This window comes from Heliangelus exortis, chromosome 15 (assembly GCF_036169615.1).
Source record: "Heliangelus exortis chromosome 15, bHelExo1.hap1, whole genome shotgun sequence".
NCBI classification, from domain to species: domain Eukaryota; kingdom Metazoa; phylum Chordata; class Aves; order Apodiformes; family Trochilidae; genus Heliangelus; species Heliangelus exortis.
The window spans coordinates 3764436-3782743 of NC_092436.1; the positions used below are offsets into that span (position 1 = coordinate 3764436).

At 45.7% G+C, this 18308-nt stretch overlaps 1 protein-coding gene across 3 annotated transcripts in view; it reads right to left on the reverse strand.

Annotated features, from left to right (window-relative positions):
• KLHL3 (kelch like family member 3) overlaps nt 1-18308 on the reverse strand; it is a 54817-nt gene that overhangs the window by 27943 nt on the left and 8566 nt on the right. Inside the window, exons 2-4 of one of the 3 annotated variants that reach the window (XM_071758461.1) lie at nt 17589-17655; nt 6462-6578; nt 3430-3536 (exon numbers count right to left, since the gene is read on the reverse strand). In XM_071758461.1, the coding sequence (XP_071614562.1) occupies nt 3430-3536; nt 6462-6578; nt 17589-17629 (265 nt within the window). In that variant the 5' untranslated portion in view covers nt 17630-17655. Of the gene's footprint in view, nt 1-3429; nt 3537-6461; nt 6579-12890; nt 13061-17588; nt 17656-18308 lie in introns of those variants that run through there. The other 2 variants (XM_071758462.1, XM_071758463.1) reach the window with 2 other exon arrangements.

Below are 18308 nucleotides of genomic sequence, written 5' to 3' on the forward strand. Positions count from 1 at the left end.
AAAAACAAAACAAAACAAAACAAACTCCTATCTCCAGAGATGAGAGAGGGCTTCTGAGCACAGGCCAGATCCCATCAGCCTATGTGGAGCTGGAGGTGCCTGCAGGAGCAGCTGGGTAAACCCCCCCGGGACAGCACAGCGAGGGGCAAGGGAGCAGGCAGAGCCCTGAGGAGTCCAAGGGGAGGTTTGGGCAGACAGACCCAGAGATCAATGCAGAAATAGCTCGGGGGGACCGATCCAATCGCATCATCGGTCTTTGTGGCGCTCATGTGACACAGGCAACAAAAATAAAGGCTGTGTGGGCTTCCACACCCACCAGCAAGCTGCCAGCTCTGCACACAAACAGCCTGCACTGCCTCTGCTCTGCTACCAGCCCGGTGCAGGGTGAAGAAGGGGAGTCTTGTGTGCTGTGCCCCATGGTTGGGCAGGATCCAACCCCTCCAGCCAGGCTGGTGTGGATCAGGAGCAGGCAGTGAGCTGCCCCCCTCCCTCCTCCAAGCACAGACCCACAGCAAACACAGCCTCTAAAGTACCACTGTGGGCAGCCAAATGATATGTCAATCAAAGCATCTCATCCCACATCTTTTCAGACAAAGAAACCCACAACATTTAATGCCCGCAAACCTCACCCCAACGCTGTCTTTCACAAGTCAGACTCAAGCCTCACCTGATACCTGAATGACAGAATAATTCAAAACATCAGCATTCCCTCTTATACATCAGGGCTGTGCTGAGGAGGCAGTAAAACAGGCAGAGAGGCTTCAAGCAGACCTTCTTCAGGGGACAGACTTCACAGTCACCATCCCCTTGATAAGGCAAGCTCCTCGTGCACCATGCTCAGCACCCAGTGGTTCTTTCCCTGCTCCTCTCTGCTCTGTTCCTTTGTCACAAGACAAACTGCAGCAGCAGCTCACAGGGCCTTGTTTACCCAGCACAGCAGCTTGCCCTGCCTCCTACATGCTGCAATCCAGAGAGACTTCTCAGGGCTTCTGTTGCTTCCTAAATCAGAGACGTGCTGAAAGAGAACACGTGCATCATAGCACAAAACCACAGCCTCTCTCAGCATGGGGCAAGGGCTTTGAAGCAGCTCACGAGACTTGCAAGGGAGCTTTCTGCATTACTGCTTCCTCCTTCAGTTCTTTCCAAGTCCCCCCAGGTATCTCACACAGACCTAGAAGCATCACTGAAGTATCTGTTATCCTTTCCAAAACTATTGTGTCTCCTTCTAAAGGGATGGAAATTACTGTCCCAAATCATCCCCACAGAATGGTGACAAGGAGGACCAGCCAGCATTTGAAATGCTCCAGAAAGCCAGTAGAGGAAGGGACACTGATAGGAAGTGCTAGGTCCTGTCTCTCCTTCAGCAGTGGAAGATACAAATGGAAGATGTGCCTGGTTTGGGGCTTCCCAAGGCTATTTCAAAGAGAAATGCCTAACCAGAGGGCAGCAGGCAGCTTAGCAAAGATCCCAATGGCACCACAAGAATTCATGAGTCCAAATTCGGGCCAAGTCTATAGGGATGTCAGTGAATGTCAGTGAAGATGGACAAGCTGCAGGTCTCAGTTTGGGGCCACACTGCTCACAGCTTTATACTGATCATTCCCTACGGTGTGGCTGCTGGCACTGCTGGGGTCCCCTCCAGCTTCCCACACCCCCCAAAAAGACTCCTCTGTCAGGGACTCAGCATGACAAGCAATGAAAAAAAACCAAACCAAACCCGGCCAACCAACCAACGTGCAAGCTGTGGTTTTAAAATGTCCTCCAGAGTGGGCACCACCACTCAGCTGGCAGGAGATCATCCACTCGGTCTTTGAAAGAGGCAGATCCACACCTTAGAAATTTGTGGCTAGTTGGGCTGAAAGCAAAGGGAGAACTGGTCTTTGCCTGACCTGCTGCCCCCAGGGAGATGTCAGGGGGAGGGGACCAGCAGCTGCCAAGCTGTCACCCAGCCCAGGGGAGCTGCCACATGACTGGGTTAGCTGATTACTGTTTAACTCGCACTGTGAGGGATTACAGAGCCTGGAGAATTCCTGCATGGAAACATGAGCAGCTCTGCGCCACTGCCTTCCCGCTCAGGTCACCTCTAAGGATCAGAGGGTTTTTCCAATATTTTTTTCTTTTTTTAACTTCTCATCACAGGCACTCTCAAATCCTCCCTGAGGTGCTTCTGAGCAGGGTTTGCTCCTCTGCCTCATCAACGTGGCCATTTCCCACTCCCACTGTGCAGTGCCAGTGCCCCGGGAAACACAAATGCTCTCTCCACCTCAGCTCCCCACACTGATAAAGCCACCATGTCAAACTTCACATCCCATCTCACATCCAGACATCTGTTTACACCCTAAGTGTCGTCCTCCCCCATTACAGAAGGGAAAAAAGCTTTCCAAACGACAAGCTTTTTCCTGAGAAATGCTATTATCTGCTTCCAGTAAAGCAAATAAAATGGGGTCTAATCTCATGACTTTTTAAAGAAAAGCAGAAATTCCTAGACCACAGGCAAATGATCATGAAATGGAGGCAAAAACCCAAGGCTGCAGCTGAGGGACAGCAGACAGTAACAACGTGGAGCACACAACCATTTTCTTCATGTTTAGTTAAGTCAGTTCCTAACCTGGAAAGGACAGCAAGGACAAGAAAAGGAAGCTCAGCAGCTCCTGACCAGACTAATTTTACTAGAATGACTTAAAATAAGTTGGTCACTCCCATGCCTTGGGATCAGCACAGCTTTTTATGCTGCCCCACCTGAGCACAGCCTCCAATGGCCCCACACTATAGGGATCAAGAAATTTTGTCCTCTTCTTCCCTTCACACTGAGGTTGCATCTGGCATTAGCAAAATATCCCAGCCTGCAGCAATGCACCCTGTAAAAAAGGCAGGGCTGCTAAAACACACTGGGATCCAGAGAACAAGGGTGTTATTTCGGGCAGCAGCCAAAAGTGCCATGAGAGATTAAATGTCCATGACTGCAAACCAGCATCGGCAGAGCTGAGCCTTGAAACTACAACTCCTGTGCCAGCAACTTCTTTGATGTGCACCATGAACATTTAGGGCACTGCACACGTGCTTGATGTTAATGATGTGTTTTCATGACCCAAGGTCTTGTTAAAGTGAAAAAAACCAACCCAAAAAGCAGTGAGCCAAACCTCATCGTAACCTTCCTGTGACTCAGCTGTTACCCACTCACCCCACACACCCATACAACCACCCCATACCCACATGTGGGTCAAGGAATTAGTCAAGGATGACCACCATCATCCATCAAGTGTAGTAAACTGCAGACCTAACCATACTAACCATACTTTTCCTCTCAAGGAAAGAAATCCTTTCAGACCATGCCTACTGTCTCTGCTGCAGTTCCTGCTAGAGACCCAGCCAGAAGCCTCTGTGTTTGAGATTCAACCCAAAAATAGCATCTGGTGTGGAGAAGAGTACCTGTAAACATGGCACAAAAATAAGGGCTGCAGGCTGCAAGGACCACACGGTGGGCTTCCATCTCCACAGTTTCAGCCACAATCACCACATCACAGAGGAGCCGTTTGCTGGAAAAACACCAGAAAAGACAAAAATCATTTCAAAACTCCTGGTCAGGCAGAAAGCTACATCCATATATCCTGAAAAAGTAAGCAGAGGTCCCACCACTATAGAAAAGGCACCTGAGCTTCTGCCAAAAGCCAGCAGAAGGTCCTCTTAATCTACTGGATCCTATCAGTGTTTGCCTACAAAGTAAAGCCAGACTCCTCCCAATGCTGCAGCCCTGCCCAGTTCTGCTTTTTCCTGAAAAAAAAAAAAATCTGGATGGCTAACTAGGCATGTATATTTCCCGAAGAACAGATAGGTATGGGGTTCCTTCCACCTCTCAAACAAGTAGGGCTTGGAGAAGGCACAGGAGAGGTGAAGAACTTGGGCACTACCTGGAGACAAGTGCTAGCAGATCCATAAGACAAGAAACAGCCATGCCAGGAAACATCAGCAGCACTTTCATCGTCCCACATGGGAAAGGTAGAGTGGAAAAAGAAGTTATTTCTGTACTTCCTCACATGTTTGGCCCTAAAGAAAATGACCACCAAAACATCTCCTGTCATGGGCAAGCACAGAGGGAGACTCAGCCCTCTCTCAGTGAGATGACAATCACTTGAGTTTATCCACGGGCCTAAGGACTTGGTTTACCACATAAATTAGTCTGGGATTAAGAGTCACTGAGATAAAAGCACAGGCTTCCAAATAGAAACTACAAAACTTCTGAGCTCCCCCCCTGACTCATTGTACAGCTTTGGAAAAGTCACTTCATTAACTAGTGACCTTTTCTACCAGCTCCACGTTCTGTCCTTAGAGGATTCATTAGTTAATGTTTGCACAGGGCTTCAGAGATGCAGACAGATAGAAGTGCTCAGCCTCCCAGTAAGTTGGTTTAAGATGTTTGAGCATACAAATGCAAAATAAGGGTGTTCTTTTCAAATGTCAAGCCTGAAAAAGGATCAGCATCTGTAAATCTAGACATTGCCTTCCCTTCAGAAATGCTTATCACCACACTGTGCTTTGTCTTTAGGAAACTGCATATCAAATAAACACAGGCAGAGCTTCTAATGGACTAGGTATGGCTCCTTTACTGCACACAGTGGAATCCATGAACAAAACATCTGCAAAATGGAGGGTGATAGCTGGAAAACAGAAGGAAAACAGGAACTGGCACTCTGGTACACCCCATTTTGGAAGGGGTGACAGCAATAAGGAGAGCTCTTGAACAGCCTCTTAATGGAGGCTTTCTCATTTCTTTCAGCTCTGTTCAATTCCTCTTTGGACTACAGTTATCTAAAGTACTTCCTATGAAATCAATTTCATCTACATTTGAAAGCTAAAAATTTCAAGTGAGCAGTATGTCACTAATAGGCTAGGAGCTCAGCAAGATTTTTCTAAACTCTCTGTGCAAGATTTCTAGACACATTTGAATCGAGGCACTATTATTCAAGGTAGCTATTAAGACTGATTGTTGACAGCTTAAGGGATTGCAAGCTCAATGCACATACAATAGCCTTGAGAACTGTGTATGCCAGAACAGCAGCAGGAGCTCAAAGAAAGGAGTGCCCAGGAAAAGAAAACATCAAACAGGTGCTTAAGGGCAGCTTTCAGTCTCCTATGTTTTATCACTTCAGCACAAGATCCACCTAACTACAGGCACTATGAAACATTGTCTCTCTCCATCTATTCCCACTATGCTTCATTTAGCAAAAGGAAAAATAGTAGCACAATGGATTTCTGAATATAGCTGCACAAACCTCTATTTTCAGATCCTTTGCTTTCAGTTACAAAGAAAGGACTAAAGGGATGCCAAAAAAACAAAATCAGACTTTGCTCCATGTAATTGTTACAAGGGAAGGGTATTTCCATTTTCGGTTCCTGTGCAACTGAGAATCACTGTCAGACACCCATGGAAGGAGACATCTCTAATGCTTCTCCTGACAGAGAACACGTGTATTTGGAAACTGCTTAATCCACAGGAGGATCCTTCTGTGGATCAGGTAGTTTCCCAATATACTATTACAGCATCTTTTGAGTAATCTGAGCGTGCAGGAAGAGTAAAGGGTGTTACCTGCTTTTATCACACCATCTGGGTAGTGAGGGAACATGTACATTCATGTGTGTGACACGTGTACTTTCCATGGGAATTATTTTAAAATCCAAGTCTCTATTTAAATAGTAAAAGATTCAAATGAACTACTCAGAATTTGAGAATGAATTTCTGTCTGGTTTGTGGGATAACAACAACCAAGAAACAATTTGGGTGTAACCACTGCCACCACACTGCTGATGTGATGACAGCAGTTCTTGAAGACTGTGTCTGCTGATATTTTTTTCAGCCTCCATTCTCCCTGTACCCACACAGTGGTGTAGGGACCAACGTGTTCTCTTCTAACCAATATCAGGATTTTTGAATTTGCAAGTAGAAAGCTGACATTCTTCCTGGGTTGTTGCTACTTTATTCACCCCCTGCTTTGAAGTCTTAAGCCCAGATTGAGTGACACTGTTACAGTTAGAGAGAGTAAGAACAGTACATTAATAATCTTAGGTCTATAATTATGTGTAGGTGTCTTAATGTCTGTAATGTTCTATTACTGGTTTTCAGACCATTAGCTCAGTTAACAACATAGTTTACAGCTGAATTTGCTGTAAGTAATGGAAAAGACTAAATGAATGATCACCTATAAATGAAGGCTATTGCTGAGATGTTTTTGAGCCATGGCTGACTTCCTTCTGCTGAGAAGACAGAGAGGTCTGAGACTGGGAAGAGCAACCCACCACAAAAGGGCTGTATTTTAGCTGCCTCTTTCTACTTGTTTATTAATACCCTACACGCAGCCATTAGCTGTACCAAAGATGGCACAGATTTTCTTCTCCCAGAGGCCTTTCTGTTTCAATCAGTGCATTTCTGCTAAACCAGAGAGGGTGCCCATTAAGTCAAAAGTTACCTCCGTAATTCATTCATGACCTTGAATGCCTTTTTCATGTGAGAGTGGTTGACTGTCACTGTGCGCTGGTCCTTTTCATCTTCAGCTGCCTCAGAGGATCGGGAGCTCTGCTTAATGCTGCAAACAGGGACCAAAAAAAGAGCAGAAAGTTTGATTTGATAACATTAAAAAAACAAAAAAAGTATCATAAAACTGCAGCATAGGGTATTATGCACAGAACTACTTGCATGTTATTAGCCAGCTCAGGTTCATCATATGAAGAGCATCAAAAAATGCAGCAACTTCTGCATGGATGGTGAAAGCCAACCCAGCCCACATTTCAGTCAGCAGGGAAGAAAAGGAAAAAGTGCCAAACAGTTGAGGACAAAGCCCAGCCTTACAGGCTTCAGGCCAGGAAAGCAGTATAAGTTGAAATTCAAGCCAGAACATAATTGCATCACTGAATAGAAAGAGTCTTTAGCACTGGGAACTACAAGAGTACCATGGATACTTTAACATCTATACAGAGAGAGTTGGGTCTCCAATGTTCTGTCTGAAAAACCCAAGCATACAATACATGATTTGTATCTTCTTCCATTGAGATAAAAAAGGACTATTAATACTCCCTACACAGCTTCCAAAGCATTAGCATTACAGAGTCCACATCTCATTTCCATTTTAGAAATAGATCTGTTTAGTGCCCATGAAACATACAGAAAGCCTTCCTAAACCACACTTTCTTACCAGAGCCACCAGCTATCTAGGCAACATCAAACCAGATGAACTCAGTTGTGTGCTGTGTTTAACCAGGCCAACAGGTGCCTAAGGCACATACACATCCCATGACTTTGTTGGGAGCATTGACTCTTCATACAGGATTGATATCAGGTCAATATCTCTACCTCCCTGATCTGAAAGGGTGTGAAACCACTCCAAGCTAAAGGAAAAAACAGCACTTAGAGCCAGGTCCTTGCTCTGCTTACACCCACAGCTTCCCCTTTAAACCTGCCTGCCAAGCAAGGATGCCCAAGTTAAAAGCTGCTGACCCCACCACCACCATCCACCCAATTGCAGACCTTCTCAGAGTTTTCCTTCCAAAGGATGATCTCCCTCAGGTTCATGTTTGTCTCCTCCTCCCTGCTGCCTTTCTTAGTTGGGATTTTATCACAATGAAAAAGGCTGAATTGAGTTAAACTAACAGGCTGGGCAGTCCAGTATCCTGCTCCTGTCAGTGACCAGAAGCTGATTTTTTAAGTAGGGTACCAAAGCCAGGGAGGCATGGAAAGATCCTTCCCCAGAGCAGCCTGACAGCCTCTGCTCTTGTGTATACAGACACATATATGTTTATATACATACACTCACCAGTGACTTCTCCTCTGAAAAACACCATTACTAACAATTTACAACCCCTTGACAATATGAAACCTTTGCTGAAAGTTGCACCCTCCCTGTTGCCTGCTCCTGACCCGTGGCTGTTACCAGCATGGTGTCTCTTGAGCCCACACCAAGCTCTTTGCCCCCCAGCTGTCCTGGTGGGCTGCATTGTCCTTCTTCTAGAAACAAGATGCTGAACAGCAGCCAAGCCACACGCAGCTTGAACACAGGCCTGACCACTGAGAGGCCTCCAGCTCTGTGCCCGAGACAAAAGTTAATGCCAAAAACACAGACAAGTCCAATTCCTTCACTTTGCTGAGCAAGTGAAATACACTCAGTGATAAGAGCAGGGACAGCTGGTCTGCTGCTGGCCACACTTGGTCATCGTCAAAAACAGACCTTGAGGGGTCCAAAATCAAGTGATGTACACAAAAAATCATGGGGCTTCTTTAATAAGGAAAAGCACACCACAGAGATTTATTTATTTATTAGCACTTTCATGCCAGAAACCAAAGATTCATTATGTCCAAACTTTTCTGCTGGCAAGAAATACAGTTCAAAGGACATGGTAAGTTTCATTGAACACTCAAGTGAATGTCAGATAAACTTCCTAAAGCCTCAACTTCACCATTTGTTTGTGCATTTTAAAAGAAAAAAACATGCTTCAGAATTTCTGGAAAAGATCAATCAGCTCTTCTCCAAAAGCATGAAAAGTAGCTTTTTTAAAAGCATCCTAAAAGACATCCTCAGCTTTGTTAGCAGGGGTGGATTTTACATTTTGCCAGAGGCCCACCCTAAGAAAATATTGCAGATTGTCTGGTTAAAAACTTGTTTCGAGAAAATCAAGATATGCTATTTAAAGTTTTTCCAAATGACTCATTTAAAAAACACATTTGAAAAATTAATGGCTAGGAGCCTTTAACTCATCCCTGAGACTGACTCAGCTTCTACAGAACTGTGTTCCAGTAATGGACAGAGGATGATTTTATCTGGGTGAAGGATTTCACACCTCCCTGCACACACTCTCAGAGATCACCACCACATTTCCAACACAAAAATGCAAGAAGCTAAATGCTCCGAGCAAGTACAACCTGCCACATAGCAAAAGACCTCAGAAGACCAAACCAGCACATTGCATAGCCCTTTTTTTTTTCCCCTGAAAACACCAGGAATTATTGCACTGTTGTTGTACTAATAGAGCAAAGCAAAGGATGAACAGGGTGCAGAAGAAAGGCACTGCCCAAGACCACCAGGACATGCAGGAGCCCCTGCACTCTGTGACACAGAAACTTCCCCCAGCACCTTCGTGTTTCCTGATGTCCTCTCACACCACTGGGACTCACAAGCTGCCTGCCAGGAGCAATTTGTTCTATTCCTGGGCTATCTGAGCCCAGGCACTGAGTGAATGGACAAATTATTTAATTTCCCTGGGCCAGCTGAACATCCTCGTTAGGGACACAGCAGGATTCTCCTAAAATAAGCAAAGAGGCTCTTACTTTCAGAGAGTGCCAACCCCACTGCCACCTCCTGCGTGGCCTTTCAACGCTGTCCCCAAGTGGAACAAACAAACCCTGATTTGAGAGTTCCTGATTAAGGTAGAGAAGCTAATCAAAACCCTGTTTATACCATATTCCTCCTCTCCAAAACCTATGAGCAGGGCTGGGCTCAAGCCACCCGTGGGCTCTCAGCACTGCTCCTGCCCACACACGGCCCCACACCAACCAAGAGAAGGCATTTGAAAACCCCATAACCTGTAGCTCTGCTGCATGCAAGTATCAGCTATAAAGTTGGGTTGCCTTAGTTACCAGCAGTAATTACAGATGTCTTTGTAGATTATGTGAAAGAATAAAAGCTTCCCTTAGAGCTAAACTGTCCCCTGGCAAGATGATTGCCCTGCTGAGAGCTGGTAAACTCCAGGAACAAAAAACTCAGCTCTGCCAAAACCAATTCTAGCACTGGCTTCACTGGAGCCAGAAGCTCACCCTAAAGGTGAGGCAGATCTCAAATGTGTTCTCCTTCAGAGCACAGAAGGCTGAGCTTCTGCTCCTGTTTCTGGGAGAACAGCCACCAGGTTCAACTCTTTGCCCAAGCATGGACACCACCAAGGTCCCTCTCAACCAGGCTCTCACTTTGGAGAGCTGATGGGACACCAGACATGTCCAGTCCAGTCTCATCCTACTGTGTGGCACTGGGGAGGCTGGGACCCGAATATTTAGATGGATTTTGAGAGGATTTCAGAGAAACATACTACTATTAAAACAAATGGGAGGTAGCATAATGGAAAGTACTTCCATTTTTTTACTAGCAACATTATTTTCCTGTTTTGTTGACTTTTTCAATGCCTACATCAACACAGAAATGTCAGCTTAGAAAAAACACACAACTGGTACACAGCAGATCCCCAAAAGGATTTTCATAGTAAAGGCAACCTCAGGGGAAAAGCAGACTTCAGGAGCTACTAAGAAGAAAAGTCTTTCCTGCCTGTAATGGAAACAACACAGAATAATTCAAAATACGACAATGCTATTTGCTTCCTAAGGAAAATCCAAATACTGTGAAAAGATTACCCACACACAACAATAAAGTTAAAATTACAGTTTTTTTAATCCTTCAACAACAAAAAAAAAAATAGAATCTCAGTTTCTTTATTCCTCATTCAAACTCAAACACATCTTGCAAATTCCAAACCAGAGTTCCATGCCTGATGACACAGAATTATGTAATTTCTCCAAATTGCAAGTCCCTACCAGCACAGTAGGAGAGAATCAAGAATCATAAAATAATGTCTTGCTAAAGGTGGATGTTTCAGGTTAAATCCCCCTTGTCCTCAGCTGCTTCTGCCCATATGCAATGACATGGGCACATGATACCACTGAACAACTCGAATGTGCCAGTTATCAGGATACTTGAGTCCAGCCAGGCTTGGGACCAGAGTCAGAGGTGATGTGAGCACCAATAATGTGTTTGCTGCTGACTATAAAATGGAAAAAGCAACAACATTAAAAACCAAGGGGAATTCTGCTGTCGTGAAAGTCACAGACTAACATTTGAGCCCTAATCTGCGTGACAGGGATTTGAGCTGACATGCTGGGCAAAAGTACAAAAAAATGGGAATGGAACCAGCCCAGGGAGCTTGCCCACCAAGGTCATTTTTCAACACCTCTTCCAGGACTTGCTCAGAGCAGGCAAAGCAGTCTCAGTGCAGTCCCACACGATGTGCCCTTTGAGACTCAAAAGCAGGTGAATATTTCCAGCTTTCCTTGCCGAGAGTCAAACCCCACAACGTTACTGCCTATGACCAGCTCAGGGCCACCCTTCTCTTCCTGAAAACCAGAAATACAAACAGCAATTTGGGTAATCATTCCTCACTTCCAGAGGCAGAGAATATGCTGATGGGGATAGTCCTTCATGCCCTAAAAACAGATGGTCCACCAAAAACAGGTCCAACAAAACAGCCCAACAGTCCATGTACTTCACTGGTGACTTTTTTGCTGCTGTACCCCAGCAAAAGGCCTCCAGTCAAAATGAGACCATTGCTGGTAACCATAAAAAAAGGTAATACCAGTGCCAAGGATGATCCTAGCTTAGGGTATGAAAACAGCTCCAGGACACTTTCTCTAACACTAGACTCATTTCTATGTAAATGTGTGTGTTTTATATATATATATATATTTGATTCCATGGGTTCGTATCTGGAGAAACATCCAGAGGTGGCCACTCTCACCCTTACATAAAACCAAAGCTTTACACTATAATTTAAAGAGAGGTGTTGGGCTGAAAGTTAGGGTTTGCACATTAAATACACAGAATTTGCAACCCTTGAGGCACACGGGGGTAGAAGCTTGCCCTTCAGAGCCAGGGAAGCAACTCCCACAGGCTGCTGTGACTGCTTTCCCGTTGACAGAGGGAAAATTTCCGGAATTTGAGAGTTGACCCCAACTTAATTTTCCAATGTATCATATTTAAACAAAACTTCTGTCAAGCCCTGACGATGAGTCCTACCAGCAGGTCAAGCCCCTTCCCTGTTCCCCCACCCCTGCAAGGTCACCAGCACAAAAGGAAAAGCACTCAGCATACCCCATTTGAAAAAAAAAAATAAAATACCAAAACCAACAACCCAGCTTAATGTTTAGCTTCAAGCAGTACAAGTGAGCTTCTGGTGTGTGTAAGGCACCCAGAGAGCACAGTGGGAGGACGTGGGCAGAGCAGGAACACTGACCATTTCTCTGGCACCTAGGAAGTCCCTGTGTAGCAATCAATAATCTCTTTGGTGTGTTCAGAGGGCATTAGGTTGAGTCTGCAAGCACTTCTGCACACAGTTTTAGAGCAAAATCGCTGCCTCGCAGGAAATAAAGTGTATATGGCTCAGCTACTGTGCAAGCAAGACATGGGATCCCATCCTGCCTGCCATAACACCCGGGCAGTGCTCAGCTCCCACATCCATAGATTGGTAAATTGAGCCCCGAAGGCTCCACAGACGCTACAGATTTTCACTGGTTCATCAAAAAAACACCAAATATCAGTGGGTATGTCCTCAAGTGAATGACAAAGTCAGCTCTTGGAGATTTAAGATACAAGCAAGGCAGACACAAGCCCAGCATTTCGAGAGGCACATCTTGGCGGAGCACATCCGAAGAACATCAGCCCACCTCTCCTGACACACAATAGTCCACCCTTCCTGATCCACACCTCCCGCGCTCCACGAGTGATTCTTAAGCCTCCCTTACCTCGTTATTCATCTCTAAAACCCATCCTACAGACCATTCCCCCCCACCACCGCCTCCCGCCCCGTTCCTTGGGTTTGGGCACACGGGGTGAAGCAGCTTATCACCGTGACATAGCAACATCTGCTAATAACACGGCAGGCGCTGAGGGTATTTCTGCAAGCGGGCAGGCACAGGGAGGAATGCACGGGGGGGGCATCCCCGCATGCCTGCGCACAGCCGCGGAACTCTCCCCGGGGAAGGGTATCCCCATCCATCCCCGGGACACAGCAGCCCACCCCCCCGCATCCCTCCGGCCAGGCACTGCGCACCCCGCGGTGCCGGGGAGGACACAAAGGGCGGCGGTACCTACCTCTCCTCTTCCATTGTGCGGGGCGGCGGGGGCCGGGGCAGGCTCAGCGCCCCGGGCCCGGCATGGCTGCGAGCGGCCGCCCCCGCCCCGGGCCGCGTCCTGCGGGAGCGGAGCGCTGCGTCCCCGCCGGGCCCCGCCGCAGCGACTGCCCGCAGCCCGCCCGCCCTCCGCCGCCTCCTCCTCCTCCTCCTCCTCCGCCTCCTCGCAGCCTCCTCCCACGGCGAGCTTGCGAGCGTCTCCGGGCAACGGCAGCTGTGGAGGCGGCCCCGCCGCTCGCCCCGCCCGGCCCGGCCCAGTCCGGCCCACAGAGCAGGTTCTGAGCCCCGGCTACGGTCAGCGCCGCTGGCATAACAGCGCCAGCCGAGCATCCTTAACCCAGTCTAACATCCCTACGATCCCTATGGTAGCGAGCGGGATCCACCGGGCAGAGGGACGGGAGAGAGCTGGTACCGAGGGGGGAGCAGCCCAAATCTCCCCGATATCCATCCATCCATCCATCCATCGGTCATCTGGCTCTTGATACCACTCCTTCCATCAGTGCCGTTGCCTCCGCAACTCGAGTTGGCCTCTGAGGAGCTGGTGGATGAGCTGAGTGGCCCATAACTGCTTTAATTCTTGCAAGCTATGGGCTTGCAAGAATTAAAAACAAAAAGTTTTAGAGGCAGAAAATCCTGGGTACCAAATGCAAGGTCAAGCCCACACGTGGGGTAGTGCCCAGAGACAACTGGTGAGAGTCCTGCTGATAAGGGAGAGGGTCCCAGCCCCCTCAACCTCCCCACATCCTCTGCAGAAAGCAGGATCCAGCTTCCAGTTCTGCAGTTTATAGATATCTTGCTGTCCTTCTCTGCAACCTAATGGGCCAAATACACGCTGTGTAGGATCAGATGAAGATGCTGTTTGACCCAAAGCACTGGACTAAATCAGATTTGCCATTTTGATTCTAGATGGTACTGTTGCAGGGACTTTTACATAAGTAAATCTATTTTTTTCCTCATTTATTAAAAGATTAGTTTTTCTTCAATCTTATTCTGCAATGAGTTCACTGAGAATCTTAACTACTCATCATCCCTATCCTTCAGATAAGTAACACATCAGGATGTTAAATACTTCATCAAAGTTGCATGGAGATGAGAGTCCTGATGTTTAAACACCATTTGACAGCCTCCCAGTAAACAGAAGAAATACAGATAAAACCACAGAGTCAACCTTCACACAGCATTCAGGCAGAATTCCTGCATTTTCCCTTTGAGCATCCCATTAACCTCTTGGTTTAACACATCCAGATCCTAAAGTACTTCCTGACTGTCCATTCATTTTTACACTCTTGATGTACAACATGCAAAGCCACAAGATACCAGTTCAAATCAGAGCAAAAGTAGCTATGCTAAAAATAGTAGAATTTACCTAGAAAACAAGGGTTGGAGCTTGTTTCCACTGAGCAAGTCCCTCACTAATCACAAAAAATCCACATACAAGAGCAGGTCCTGAAATTGCTGTGAATTATCTGTGCATTTTCTTAACACATAGTTTTAAAACAACACAATATTAGCCTTTCCCCATTAAAAAAATTTTTTTACATCTCACCTAGGAACTACATACCAAACCAGCAGAACCCTCTTACATGTTTTGCCCCAACAACACCTGTACTGCTGGGCTCTACAAACCCCAATAGCAATTACAGAAAGGTAAATCCCAGTGACAGACAAGAGTAAACCAGGGAATGCCCTTGCTGGAATGAGGCAAAAGCATTCCAGTAATCTGAGATTATCTTTATAGCAGCCTTGCAAGATAATAATGACTGGGTAACAACTCCAAGACGAAAATTTCTTGTGGTGTTTTTAAGTGCTAAGATTGGTATCTTGAAAGAGCAGGTGGTTAAAAGGAACTGGTAACACCTGATGGGGGAAATTTTTGGGTCTCTTTCAAAAATTCCTAGTCTCAGGTAGCCCTCCATTCCTCCTACACCTATCTACCTCCTACACTGGCAACCACATAATTGATGCTCAGAGTAGGTGGATCCACAGATTGCCTGTTCCAGACAGTGCTGCCATTCCTTAGCCAACCAAAACCTTTCCAGATTCCTGTGACAATCTTCAGATCAACAGTGAAAGACCAACCCCCACGACTAACAAGCTGTAGGGAAACAAGAGGTCAAAGCATTGCCAGTGACCCTACAACAGCCAGGAATTTCTTCAATTAAAATATCAGGAAGGGAGGGAATAAAAACAGCCCCTGCCAATCTGATCCAAAACCCTCTCCCAGCCCAAAGTCTGGCAGCTGGTTTAACCCTGAGGTTGTAAGTAAAGCACATGGAGTGTTTCTGAGATTTTAGTTCTGTAAAGAGCACCAATACACCCAATCTCCAGAGGTTCAGCAGAAGCCAGAAAGTGCCCCCTACCCATATCTCAGCACAGGATTATGCAGCTTAAATACAGTGGAAACAGCAATCCAGAAACCCCTCACTCCCCTGGATATATCTGTTTCCAGGTAAGTACCAATATACAGGTTCCAGAGACCCATATCATAACCAATTTGCTATCCTTACCAGCTCTCCTTTTTAGTTGCATAATCCCCTCTACCAAATTATTCATCATCTATTTAAAAAAAAAATGGCTTCTGCACTGAAGAGCTGTGAAAAGCCTAAATAAAAGACTGCACTCACAGAAGCTTCCAAGGCTGCATCTTCTCAGCCTAAGTTATTACTCATTCTGTTTTTTTAAGATGTATATGAATCAATCTTATAATCAAGCTTTTTTTTTTTTTTTTTTTAATAAATCTATCTATATGTCTGTGTGAACAACTTGATCTCACCCTGAAGCTGGATTTGCTTTGAGTGATGTTTGAACTGGATCATGCCCCAACATCCTTTCCCATTAAAATTGTTTAGTCATTCCAATTAAGTAAATATTCATTTACATATCTGTATTTAGACCATACATTTTCTGGGTAAAGATCCATTAAATAAATTAATATAAGAAAAAGAGTGGAAGGTATCTACTGAAACAGACACCTGGGTATCTCAGTGGCTATCTGAAGTCACTTGGAGGTGACACTCGGGTACCACATTCCCAATGGACCTGGAGCACCTGGACCTGAGATGCCCCAGCAGAGAAATCGTGAAGGTGTCTGCTAGAGTTTAGAGCATGAAATATTGCTTTCATAAAGCCAAACTAAAATAGCAGCTAAAATTCAGCTTTTTCAGCAACTCACAGGTATCCAAGTTAGCACAAGGCTCAAAAGGAAGCTCTTGGAGACTTTCTAGTTAGGGATCTTCCCAGAGGTGGAATCACTCGAGCTGAAGCTGCTGCTTAAGAGGCAAGAGATTCCCACCCAAGCACTGTTTTCTGAAGCAAGTGATTTATAATGCAGAGAGGCTGGAGCATCCACCCCATCACTCTCTCCCACCACAGGATCCTGCTCTGCAGAAGCCACCAGCACCTCCAGCCCCTGGGACTGTTGCCCTCTGCTGGTAGATGTCTCACAATTACACTCCTGTCTGCCAGGGGCCAGGAGAATCGGGGTTTATGAAATATGTTTTCCTTAAAGGATCACCATTACATAATCCCCTCAGCATAAACCATCATCCTGAAAAACCAGTGGTTTGACTCCAGCAGTTTCATCATAACATCACCACTTTTACAACAGCAACCCCCAGACACCTCCCCCCCAGGCTGTGATTTCTGAGGCATAAATCATTCTGTTGCTCACCCTACCCAGCAGTAACAGATGAAATGAAAATTATCTTCTTGCTCCTCCTCTTACTCCTTCCTGTAGCATAAGCAACTGATGTCTCCCACAGCCAGAAGCACCAACTTCCTGCCCATAGTCATCTTATGTATTTATCTGGAAATCGGTGGGAATTTTTCAGATGGATTTTATGGTTTAGAATTGAGCATTCAAGAGGAAAAACTAATATCCAGGAAGAAAGCTGCAAAAACTGTTGTGGCAAAGGCACAGGCCAGTATTCAGTAACTAAATACTACCAATCCCTGTGCCTCTTGAGTCTTCAGGTTTTTTCTCCTATTTCTGCAGTTATTGCTACAGGCTGAACACAGGGACTTAAGAAAAATTAGGCTATGGTCAAAAGCATGGGATTTTTTCCCCCAAAGTTTTGCTTATGTGTTAAGATAACATCTTTATGTGATTCTTGGTCTTCATAGTATATCCTCTACCACCTTCTGTAATAAGAGAAAACTACCCATATGCTTCATAAAGATGTTGTATGGCTTAACCCATATTTGTATACTGTAACTCTAAGAGACCAGCATTAAAAAAATATATTCTTATTCAGGATCTCACCACTCTAAACCAAGTCTCTTTACTGTTACTCACTGTGCACTCATTGCCTCTCTCTCTTCTTGAAATTATGAAAAACATTTCATTTTTTGTTCTTTGCAAAAGCCAAGAAACACAGTCCACCACTGCAGTATAACACAAGCTACTGCAGCATTAATACAGGCAAGTAAATCCCAGAGCTGTCACACACCAAAATTCAGGTAAGATTGTTTCTGCAGACACATTATTTTACCCAAACAGAAAAAGCTATCCTATGCAGCATGTCTTCCTGGCAGGTAATCCACTGTCCTTCATTATCCTGCTTGGTACTTTGTGGGCAAACACCTTTTTCTGGTCAATCTCCATAGCATATTCAGAGTGGGAACTGTATGTCAGGCTCAGCTCAGGTTTCTGTTCACTTACTGGACTTTTGTGGTGTGCTTTTCAGGGCTCAGCTTTCCCATCCTCTCTCTCCATGCAGAAGAGTACCCTGTGAGGGAGAAAGAAAACACACTCTGAGAAGGCATTAGACAATGTGTGGCACCAGCTTGTTGCAACACTTCTGGCTCAGAGCAGCATAAACAATAAGCCAAGCCCAGCTCTTCCTTCCCAACCTTCCTTCCAAAGGTGATGTTTCTCAACCCCCTCTCAGCTGACTCCTCAGCCCAAACAGAACAAGAGCTCCCAGCTGCCACCAGCTCCATGCACACAAACCCAACATAACATTTCCAAAACACACGTGGTGGTGACTCACCCCCAAGCTCACGCTTTAAAAAAAAAAACATTAATAGCACAGAGCAGGATCCCAGACTCTAGTTGGTGCTGGGTGAGTAACAGAGAACTCCAGTAACAACTTTTTTTACAGAAAATAATGAAAGATTGGGCCTAAAGGGGGAAAAACACAGCAATTCCCACCACAGCAAAGGGTTGAACCTTCCCTTTGTGCTCTGGGAGAATCTCTTTTTTTTTCCAGGAGGATACATCACTTCTCCAGGAGCACAACAGTAGATAGCTACCATTACCTCTCCTGCAGAATGCACTTTGCTTAACAGGCTGTTAAGGCAAGAGGCATCAGGAATTACAACTACAGCCATCCTGCAGTGCAGCAGTGATCTCAGGGGGAGAGGTCCTGAACTTGCCATC